Source organism: Stegodyphus dumicola, chromosome 8 (genome assembly GCF_044657685.1).
Source record: "Stegodyphus dumicola isolate Sdum_Otavi_A_Nest chromosome 8, ASM4465768v1".
Lineage (NCBI taxonomy): Eukaryota > Metazoa > Arthropoda > Arachnida > Araneae > Eresidae > Stegodyphus > Stegodyphus dumicola.
The window spans coordinates 113,286,322-113,298,859 of NC_140775.1; the positions used below are offsets into that span (position 1 = coordinate 113,286,322).

The 12,538-nt window shown below is 31.2% G+C and overlaps 1 protein-coding gene across 4 annotated transcripts in view; it reads right to left on the reverse strand.

Moving 5' to 3' along the window:
- Window positions 1-892: 892 nt before the first annotated feature.
- The window catches only part of LOC118186720 (SLIT-ROBO Rho GTPase-activating protein 1-like), a 480,238-nt gene continuing 468,592 nt past the window's right edge, over window positions 893-12,538 (reverse strand). For all 4 annotated transcript variants that reach the window (XM_085822299.1, XM_085822297.1, XM_085822298.1 and 1 more), the window contains 2 exons: window positions 9,962-10,142; window positions 893-4,173 (listed from right to left, as the gene is read on the reverse strand). In XM_085822299.1, the coding sequence (XP_085678425.1) occupies window positions 3,171-4,173; window positions 9,962-10,142 (1,184 nt within the window). In that variant the 3' untranslated portion in view covers window positions 893-3,170. The remainder of the gene's footprint in view (window positions 4,174-9,961; window positions 10,143-12,538) is intronic.

Below are 12,538 nucleotides of genomic sequence, written 5' to 3' on the forward strand. Positions count from 1 at the left end.
ATTAGATAAACACAATATATGCCAAACTAATATGAAAAAGTAGATGTTAACTTGACATAAATAGCTGCATCATATGCACTGGATCCATCCCTTGGGAATTAAATGATCACGACTTCAGTGCGATGCATTGCCATGTAGCAGATATTGGCTTACATTGTAATGGATTTCTACTGCCATTTCATCCCCGCCAGCATTCTGTACCTCAGAACACCCATGGGGATAAGCAGGATATGTTTGGCTTCTCTTTCTTTTCAGTGCTGAAAGTGGAATGCAATTTTCCAACAATATCATAAGCATTCATAGCCACTTTTTATGATGCTATAAAACCCTAAAGTCTTGAAAATAAGATCCTTTCTGTATTTTAAGAAATAAAAGCACGAGTGACCTGCAGTTTGAGTACGAGTTATCCTGCAGCAATTCTGAGAAAGAGAACCTTTTTTTTTTTACCCCCTTTAAAAATTTTCTTGAAAAGTCTTATCTGTGGCCAATTTAAATTGTTTTCTTCAGACATATTACTGTGCAAAAGCACTTTGTACTGTAAATGTCCTGCCTACAATGATTATGCATCATGTTCCTCAACTTGCTTGCCAAATGACACTCTAGCAGTCTTTGGTTGCAAGCCTGATTTACCATTAAAATTTGTCTATTTTTTGGACCACTGGCACAAATAAGCCATTCAATGAAATTAATAAATTGCTTTTAAGTCCTAAAAGTCACACTTAAAATTTATTTTACAAGAGTAAAACAGACTATTCATCATTGAATGAATTGTATACTAGGATATTTTGCATAATACATAAAAATCATTTGATATAAAAATGTAAATTATTAAAATTATTGTACAAAAAACATTAAAATGTATCAATGTAAAGTTTAAATAAGATTACAAAAGTAATGGATATTTTTTTTTATTGTGCACAAGGCAGACATATTGAGCAGTAATATATAAAACACAATATACGAATTTCACTATACACAAACTAGCAAAATTCCAGCTATATTTTACATATTAAATACATCAAAATTATTTTTATATGTAAGAAAAATGTCTTATTAAATTAAAAATTCTTCATAAAGGATATTTTTCCCAAATGAAACTATTGTAGTATTGCGCACATAAATGTCTGAAAACTATAACATATTTTGAATTTCAAATGTCTGAAAGGATCTCTAATTGTGATATTTGCTACAATTATTACACCTAATTTAACGAACATTCTGCAGGATGTTTAAATAATGATTGCATGCTTAATAACATCTTTAGAAATGTTAATCATAGACTTAGGGTTCCAATTTAAGAAAAGGGAAACTTTCAAACTGCAATATAAGTTTGATCATTTTTCAATAGAAAAATAATTTTTAAACATGTAAAAGAAAAAGATGTTCCATTTCCAAATTAGTTGAACATTCTTCAAAATCTTTGTAAAGTTAAAGTTGTCCAAGATAAAAAATTAAAATCCTGGGGTTATTACTTACAAATTCTGATTTATTTATAGGCTACCCATGGTATTTTTTTGTTGTAAAATTTTGATATATCTTTATACTGGAAATAAATTCCTCTAGACACACCTTTAGTAGGAATGCAAACAATTCCTAGACCTGATATATTATTCTTTAGAGCAGTTTAGCTCATAATTTTGATAATTTCTTCCAGGACCAAGCACAGTCCCATTCGCCGAAATATTTTATAGTTGATCCTTATATTAATTATTTCATAATTTTCTTTTTTAAGGAGGAATAGCCAAAATTTACAATTGCACATTTTTGCTAAAAGGTTTTGCTGTTACAATACTGGTCATTTGTCAAACTGGAATCATATGTTCTATGATCACTATGTTCATGTTAGGTAAGCAGTCTTTTTTAAACATATCCAAGAGTTAAAAAAAGAAAATTGCAATTGTTTTCAAATTATAATTTAGTGAATGTAAAAGAAATTTATGTTCTGAAAAGAAATAATAAACAGAATATTTAGCAAGATTATTATATAAATAAAATTCATACGGAGTTGCATGAATGTGACATACATATTGGGGAGACAAAGATATGAGTAAAAGGGAAAATCCTTAAAACTAATGTTAAAAGTACTAAAAACACATATAATCCAAACATTACCTTGATTTCTGTAAACGGACATTCTTATCAAAAACTTTTATCATAGAAAACAGCATACAAATTTCGCATTACTTTACATACTTCATATAGAAATACATATTTTTATCAACATAAAAACACTGAATTTTTAAAATTGCTGTCAAAATTCTAAAATATGTGCACTTTTCCAGTGGAATAATACTTATTAATCACAATATGCAACTGTTTAAATACTAGTAATATAAAATATACATGTAAACTCTGAACTATAAAATTCCTTGATTTTCCATAGTAATTTTTCCAGCAGTTGTTTTTATAAACTATTTAATATACCAAGATATACATATTTTTAAATAAAATATATTCAAGCAATTTTTCCAAATTGACTGAATATATTTTATTTAAAAATACGTATATCTTATATTTTTATACATTTCAAATATAAAGAATTAAATCGGCATAAAGTGATCAATTTATCTCATTTTTGACATACAAAACAGAAACAGTTACATGGAATCCAACAGTTCTGTGTGTTTAGCTTTTCACTGTTTATCTTATAAATACATATACCACATGACTGGCAGAGGAACCCATTAGGCTGAAAACATACACAGAAAGTAGACTACACAGATTTAAAAAAAAAAAAAAAAAAAAAGCATTTTGTTGAAACATTGACTAATTTAGAAATAAAGCATTGGCATTGATTCAACAACATAAAACACTGCTTAAAAACTATAAAAATGGATTAAGAAGGCAGTTTACACAGAAACAGCCGATTCTCATTACTTGTACATTTTTCTCAGTTTTAGTCAGGAACTTAAACACATGTAAGAGTTTCACTGCTGAAACCACCAAAGACCAAAATCTAACACAATCAGAAATCACAATCAATTTTTACTTTCAACATTTAATCAGCATACCTTCTAAAAGATAATTCTAATCATAGAAAAGAAGTCTTATACAGCTTAAAAACAAACAGCTGATCCAGTTTAAGTCTTGCTTCTGTCTATAAAAGATCTATAACAGTAATTAGGTATAACTACTCAATTATTACCTTTTGAAATGGAGCACTGTTTAACTCAACATGCTGTTTGCTGATATACTTCTTGTGCTTTGATTTGTTCACGATTAGGTTTTTTCATGACTGGAGGAGGTTTACTTTTTATAGGTGGTTTAAAAGAAGACACTCCACCACCACTAACAGTTTCAGTTTTTTCTGGAAGTATTTCACTTTCACTAGGTTTATTTTGTACATCCACTTTTTCTGTCTTTGTTCCCCAGTTCAATTCAACAGTTTCTGCTCGAATAGAGTTATTACTAATCTGTGCTGATGGAATCTGTTCTGATTGTGCATTGTGTTGTATAGTTTTCTCTTTGGAATCGAGAGCTAACTCAGGTGATGCAGGTCCCAAGTTGTCCCCTGTACTTGCACTACGCCGAACAGCATAAAAAGTTTGGGTTTGTGCATCTAAAGACTGGGGACCAGTAACATGACTTGCACTACGTGACATAGTTCCTTTTTTCATTGTGCACTGATTAGATTTGGCAAATCTCTCAGCTGCCGTGAGCTCAGGGCTATCAGTACTGCTTGCTGGGCTCAGAACTGAGTTATCATCTGTAGGGCTTTTGTTATTTTTGGTCCCTGAAATCGGACTAGGTAGATTGATAGGAAGATCCAGAACAAGATCGGGTGCATCACTGCAAGCTTTCTTTGATCTCCTTTCAAAATTTTCATATGTCTGGCAACCAACGATTGCAGTCTCTCTTTCTATATCATGAGCGGTTTCCAAGTCAGGAGGATCAGGAAGTTTTGCACTATCTTGCCCTTTGTTTTCAGAATCTCCACAAACTGGATCTCCAAGTTTGGCTGGGAATGGTTGAGATCCTTCCCATTCTGGAGTTTGTGGGTGAAGACTGTTCAAGCTCCTGCGATCCAACGAGGAGGTAGAGCTGCAGTCCTCAGGAGCACCAGATGTTGATAATGACTTTGGGCTATGACTAATTCCAGAGAGGGAATCACTGCTGCTGCTAGTTCGTCTTTTTTCACTACCATCCATGCTGCTTTTATCTTTATCCTCATCTCTACATAAAACAAAAAATAAATTATTACAAATTGTCTGATTTTGGATCTGCACTAACTACATAATATGCACCACTATATATTCTATACTCAAGGCAAAGCTAACTTATGAACTTTGGGAAAGTTAGCAACTGATTTCTACATATCCCTTCTCATTTAGCATTGTTTTAAGAACTAAAGTATACACTTGGATACTGCTGTCACCTTAACACAAAACTTATGTTCAGTGTGGCTAAGCTTTATTTCAGCTTCTAATCATTTGTTTCTTGCTTATTACATAAATCTTTTGTAAAATTTTACAAAAATATTAAACATAAAAGTCTTTGAATGAGCACCAACAAAGGCTTTATAAGTGTGTATGGTTGAAAGGCACACATATACAATCCAATTAACTCTTGTAAATATCCTTTGAAGAGTAAAACAGAAGTATTACTATTTAATATAATCCAACATTTATCATTAACTGGGAAATTTTTTTAGAACAAAATGAATTCTCCAATATTTATCAAGTAATTAATATTAATTACAGAATTATGAGTTCCTGAAGCATTTATATTTTACACTTGTAATAAATAGTCATGCATATTTTGAAATTTCTCTGATAATTTTATAAATTTATAATAATTTCTTTTTAACATCTTAGCTGGATTCATCTGCTTTAATAAACAAATGTTTATACTAATACCTGCTAATTTGTTAATAACATCATTATTAATCCTTTGAAAAACAATTTTCTTTTGCTTCATGAAATCAATTTCTTCCTCAATAATTAAAAGACTGATATTGTTAAAGATTTTTATTCTAAAAAAATGCATTTAATGTGCAGACGAAACTACTAAACTTACTTTTTTAACCCTTTGTACTCTAGGCATTTTTCGCTTAAGCGAATCAGCAACTCAAGATGATTTTCCACATATTTCGTGAATTTCTTACAGCTAATTTAAAGTTATTTCAAACACAGCTGAAAGAAATTTAATAGTTCTTTTATGTCTGAATATACTTGTGATCTTTGGTTATTTCGCGGGATACAAACGGTATTCTTTGCCATATTTCTTCAGTTTCTACGCACATTATCCATTCTGAATTTTCTCTCTTTTCTGCTGAATCACTGTCGCTTTCATTTTCACTATTATATTACATCAAATTTTCACCTTCTTACACATTTTTATTTCATCACTGCTTTCCTTCTCTCTATTGTCAAGTAGTCTATGCATATATGTAATTTTATTCTTCATCAGCAAAAAATAGAATTCATTTTCATTTGAATGATTTCTTCATCATGTTCCATGCTTATTGAGCTCCGTAACTTTGAAAATAATATCCTATTGCCACGAACGTCAAAGACGCACATAACAATAAATCTAAAAAACCTATTTAAGATTAATGATTGGCATTATTTTATACGCATGTATTGTTGAATACAGTCATGAAGCAATATTGCCCAAACCAAACCTAAATAAATATCATTATGGGTCGAATTATTGTATGGTGATCAAGAGTCACCTCTGCAGTTATCGTATCAAATCAAGTGATGACTAAGAGTCACCTCTCGAGTGCAAAGGGTAAATAATATCAGTACTGAGAATAAATCCAGAAAACTTTTCTGAAATAAATACCGTCTATGTCAACTGCCACTTATTTAATAAAGGATTCAGAAACAGAAAGTATTACTATTTAATTTAATATAATGAATCATACATAATAAAATGCCTATAAAATCTCCTGACACTTTTTCTATGGAGGTTTGAGATTTTGATTTGTTAAAATGATCCTTAGGAAAAGTGCATCCAAGACCACTGACTTTGAAAAAAGTGAATGGATAAATATCAGTTTCCATTATAATTTTTTCTGCTTGTGCACAGTGAAAAGCATAAAAATAAAAATGAGAAAATAAAAGAAATATGTTAAGCAAAAAACTTCTACAGCAAAATTTGGCTTCCCTGCTTTTTCAAAAATTCTCCAAGCAATAAAATAAATTCATCACCATTTTCCTTGTAATATAGTTTAAGCTACACATTTTTGATTTCATCACATGCATTTTTGGCCAGAAATCATGGGTTTTGCTTTCAGACCTTGCTAGAACCTTCCAAATTTTTCAGGCTTTAATTTCCGAAAGGAAAACTGCCTCACCAGCCAATCTATTGTCATACCTACCAGCATTAATTTTTTATTTATTACTTTTTTGGGGGGGCAGGGGTAAGCATAAAGTGAACTTGGCAGAGAAAACTGCCATATACCTGAATATTTTTAAACAATTAATTACATGTGCAAAATCTCTTTTGATCAAAAATGAAATAAACTTTAAAAAATAATTACAGCAACTCTTTTGGGTTAATCTTTGAATTATGGTAACTTGACAATTTTTTGGTGAAAATTTGGCGACCAACCCTGCTAGTTTTTGTTTGGACGCCATTTTGTTTTCACGAAGTAAAGGCATGTTTTCTTTTTTTACTCAACATTTTTTTCCAACAATCTGCTAGTCGAATTACGCTTATGCTAGAACTTTTATGGAAAAAAGTGCTTAATCATGACGAAGATTAGGTGCGAAATTGGGAGAAAGTGGAGAATCGCAAACTGCTTGCCGCGTTTTTAAGAATTGCACATACACGGTATCCATGTACACATCGACCTATTTTCACTTAAAAAAAAATCCCAGAATTGCACAAAAATGGCATTGCGCACTCTTGACTTTATCCATGTACACTGCTAAAGTCCTAGCTAGTAACCTTTATTGCCTTACCAAAATGTCGCCAAACTACCTGTTACCATATTCCAAAGATTAGCCCTCTTTTGTTTTCCTGAAAGGTAATAAATCACCAAAATGAAAGATAAAGACAATTTAAAACATGAGAGAAAATAAAAATATTTTGATAGTACTTTTTGAAATATAATTTTAACATGTTATACTTATTTTAATGATATTTTTAAAAAAAATTCTGAATCGCTATAAACGTTTATTAAAAAAATCATAACATTTGGAAACTTTTGAACCAAAAATTATGAAGACAAATAGATCCTAAAATCCCCAAAATGTTGCTAAGTCAGCAAATTTAGTGACACACAACAAAAGAAATTCACATTCCCGAAAGGGAAAAGGCTTTTTTAGTTTCAAATGCAAAATGAAGAGGAATGCAAACCATAATATAACTAATTCTTTGCTAAATGCATGCAAATTAAATATAATCTGGCAATGAGTTGCATAAAAACTGAAAATTCAGAAAAAATGAATTTCATGAGCAATGTTGTAAAAATTAGCATTTCTAAAAATTTTACAAAATTTTGTAAAATTTGGCAGATATTCAGATTATTCTTAGTGGCTTTGAAGATGAGATAGTTAAAACTGATAACACAAATATTCTAAAATTTATGTTCTTCTAATAACAGCAAATAGTTTCAGAATATCTCTCCCACCCTTTTTCAAGTGTCCTATTCATTTTGTCTATAGATTTGAACAGTTCTGAATTTATTGATGGGAGTGAATGGAAGCATGATCTTTATGAAAGTCATGCTTTGACCTTCTCTAAGATCACATGTTGTTGAAGCATAGCTGTTAGGTCAAAGACCAAGACCCCCCACAAAAATGCAAGCAAGTAGTACTCTTCTTGATAATACCCTTTTTGTAAGGCTGCATGAACAACCAAATACCTGAAAAATTTTACTCCGAGATGGGTGACAGTTGTTCCCCCCCCCCATTTATGAGACAAATTTGCAATGGCCCAGTTATGAGCCACATAATTTAAATTCAGTACCCATCCAATATATTAATTTACACTCAGAATGGCAATCACAGAATGGAGACAGAAATATCAACAGAGCAAAATTATAAAATGTTTACAAATTTTGGCCAAAATTAAGGATTTTAAGAACTAAAAATTAGTTCCAAAAAACCTCAGGACCGTACAAGCTCTGCAATTTTTTAATAGCAAAATTAAATTTGCAAAGTTACCTCTTAAGCATTTGTTAGTTAGGTTTTTTTTAGAATGGTTGATTTTAAAATTTAAAGATTTTAGCAGTTGGGTTCACTGGAAATACTATGTATAACATAGGATAATTTCCAAAACTGTTATCTTTTGCATTTGTCCTAAACGTTTAAATGTAAACCCTGAAAACTTGCTAATTGATGTGGTACTACTTTGACATTGATATGAATTCTAAAAGAAATAATTGATTTAAATATAAAAATACATAAATATGTATATAAATAGATTAAAAACTTTAAAATAAATAAAAATACAATATAAAAATTCTGATGCTATCTTCTGCAGCTTCAGCTTTCAAATTTAAGTAATACATTTTGCACTGAAAGTGAAATATTTATTCAACACCAGTATATGCTTAGCTGTATATGGATGGTCTACATCACAGCCTAAACTCAGCAATAAAAGGTTTAAGAATATAATTTGTGATACGCAAGAATGATAACTGTAAAACTCAGCAAAATTTAACTAAAGAAGTGAAAGAATGCACTGCCTTTCACAGAAAACCATTTACTATATAGTTTCAGCATGAAACAGATACCTACTTGACTAAGTTTATATCACAGTTTTAAAGAAAAGCTACAAAAACATGCTTTGCATTGAACCCTTCAATGCCATTTGTTATTCCAGATTATGTTGACAGTACAATTCAAAAGCAAAGAAAAGATGCTGACATCAGCATCTTTTATACAATAAAATGTCAATATAAGTCACCAGATTTATTTAATGCATAAATGATTTATAAGAGAACACAATAAAAGCTAAATGGGATACAAGTGACCACCACATAACACTGTCAAGTTTCTATGTCATGTTATACAGATTAATGTATAAAATAAAGAGTAAGTGTTAAAAACTTTGATATGCTTTAAAAATTAACAAAATTATATTATTTTTATTTAATGAATATCAAATATATTTATTACATACATGAATAATTGGTAAAAGCACAAGTGCCATACTTTCCTGAATTTCTTTTATAACTGACAGAAATTCATAAAATTAAAAGAACAGCATATTCATTATAATCTTCTCATAACAAATTATTTTGGTCAGTTATCCATAGAAACATTTTATTACGATTTGTTTTAAAACTTTTTGAACAAATGTAAATTTGTTTGGTCATTCCTCTGGCTTGTTACAAATAAACTGCTTTCGACTTAATTTTAGTTAAACAATATATTTACTAATACATTTTAAATTTTAATCTAGCCACTCTACTCTCTCAATGTGTCTCAGAAATGCTGTATTTCATGGAACTTTCCTCAATTTTCCACGTCACAATGAAATTATGTTGTAGTCTTGGCAGGGATTACTTGCATTACACAAAGATTGCTAGTAGATTGTCTAAATTAAAAATATTTATTATTTAAAGTACATGATAGTCACTTGTCTCAACTTCATCCATTTTTGCCAAAAAATACTGCAAAGGATGAAATCTATATATCCTGCAGTCCCCTCATTCTCTACCACCAATCTTTTGCAAGACTCATACCCTACTTCTCTGATGATATATACATTCATAAATTTACATGCCTTACATGGGATTTGAACAAAAGCCCAATAGCATAGAAATCAGTCTATATGCATTAAACATTGCACTTTTTCTGGCTACACAGACTGACTGAATACTTCTACAAGAATAATGGATATGTCTGTTGGAATCAATGGATATGTCTGGCAATTATTTACAATTGAAAGGATTACAAAATATTGATAGAAGAGTTGTAATTCAATAAATACATAACACACAGAGTACATCATATTGGAAACGTCACAGGTTAATTAATACAGCATAAGTAAATAAATATACCTAATTTTTAAGAGGATGTACTTGTCTGGAATAAGACCTTCCCTTCCTAGGAAACTCCCTTTCCACCAATCATTTGATACCTGATTATGTAAGAGAAGAGTATCGCCCTTCTTGAAAGAAAGCTCTCTTTGTGAACGAGCATTGAAGTCAAATTGTGCAACGGCTTCCATCACTTCAGTTTCTGAAATGGACCATAAAGTGGTTTTATTTAATTTTTAAATTATATATTTATATATAAATAATAAGGGTGTTAAAAAAGTAGTTTTTTTTTTTTTTTTTTTTTTTGTTTCGTTTGTTTGTTCCTTAGGGATGCTATGCTTCCAATTGCAAAGCACCTTAAAATAAGATGCACAAATTTATGAAAATAGTCTAAGAGTAGGGACGACGAAGATTCTATTAACAATAACTTTGTGTGTGTGATCTTCATGGAACGAATTAATTTAGCAAATTATTCTTTAATCAGTTAAGGATGTGTGCGAATTAGAAATCAAATGCCCAAATATTTTTAATTTTCATCGGATTTAATATGACTGGTTACATCTACAAGCGTGCCATAACTTTTCTGGAAAAATGTGCCCTCTTTTTTAAATTTATTCATACCAGAAATTGTGCCTCCTTTAAATTCATGAATTTTTCATTTAAGCTATAGCCACTGAAGTTTCTGTTAATAATCTATTAATTTAATTTGCAATAAATACAATTTAAAAGATCATCACCAAGATACAATTTGAATTCCTTTCTCTTAAATAATACAAACATGCCATTTATCAATATCCCTAAAATATGGAAGACAACAATCAAAATCGTAAAAACAACCTTGTATTTAGCGTAAGTATACTGAAACACTCAATCGATTTCGAGGGCAGCTAAAGATCCCTCCTCATCAGGAGAAAGAAATACATAGAAAGAGAAATAAAGGGGAAGAAGTCTCAGAAACACGTGGTCCTTATCAGCACTGCACGTGGTTATACCCGGATTTTTAATCAGAGTTACACTGGCTGCCTACTTTTACTGAGCCAGGCTATCTGATCAAACATGTAACACAAAGGAGAAGAAAAATTAGCGAAGTTAAAATAGGGAGCGAGGGGCAACTGCTCCTTCACACTCAAAATCTGAACTTCGAATAATGGAAAGCAACCACTGAACGGATTTTTAAACCCTCTGGTACCACGAGGAGGTAACGCCATCTATCGGCAAAAAATTGATAGTAGAAATCGATTGAGTGTTTCAATATACTTACGCTAAATACAAGGTTGTTTTTACGATTTTGATTGTCACATTAGCGTGTTTCTCTTCTAGTCATGAAAGACAACAGTTTGTTTATATAATGAGCCAGCTGAGCACACAAAGGAGTCTAACATTTATTTTCCTAGAAGAAATCTTGCAGTGTGGATCAATATATATGGTTTCACATGTCACAGAAAGAAGTTTTGTTTAAAGCACCTTATCAAAAGTACAATCTCAAAACAACCAAGTACTAGATTCTGATTTATAAATTAATGTGTTTATGTTTTCTGAATTATCTAACTTTGTGGTTTATTTGTAGCTTTTTTTCGGGGGGAGGACTAGAAGTTCTGTTTAATTGTGGCTCCATTTCCTGGCTGTCTAGAGAAATTAAAATAATAAAATTGACAGCAAAGGCTAAAAAAAATATATACAAAGAATATTTCAAATAAAAAAAATTACTATCCAAAATATAAATACCAGATATTTTTTGCTACTCATCTGATTTTTTTCCTTTTATTTTTACCCTTTTGAGATTTTTCATTCAATGCATTTTTAAATGCAACAGTTTCTGCAGAGTACTTTTTGAAACATCACAGTTAAATGAATATCTACATAAAATTGCATTAAAACCTTCAAGAGTGAAAAACATCATGTACAAAATTATAAATATGGATGCAAATTTTCCTGATGCTAGATATCAATCTTTTACTACAATAGCTATAAATGTACCCAAAAAATTTTGATTTGATATATGAAATAATTTTGATGAGTCCAATTTTGTAAATCTGATAAAAATAAATATTAAACAAAAAACTTCTCACTGCATAAAATACGAGGGCCATCCAGGAAGTAGATCACGTTTCCGTCTGTGTCCGCTAGGGGCGGGGCTAGCGTGGCCATCTTGGGGTCAGAGCGTTGCGCAGCTCAGTCTGCATCTAGCCGTGCTAGTGAGAGGTTCGTGCTGTGCTCCGTTCAGATACTGTGACGGTTTGAAATGTCTGCGTTAATTGAAAATCCCGCGAGCTGCGAGGTGCGCTCAGTAATAAGGTTTCTGACTGCAAAAAACTGTAAACCGATAGAAATCTATCGGCAGCTTCGTGAAGTGTATGGGGACAAGATTATCACTGAAGGTGGAGTGCGTCAGTGGGTCATAAGATTTCAAAATGGCCGAACCAATGTTCACGGCGAAGATCGAAGTGGGAGACCCAGCATAGTGACCGCCGAACTTCTCGAAAAAGTCGATGCTAAAGTCCGTGAAAATCGAAATTTCACAATAACGGAACTTTCTTTGAGTTTTCCACAAATTTCGCGAAGTTTGTTGCACGAAATCATCAGCGAAAAGCTTGGTTA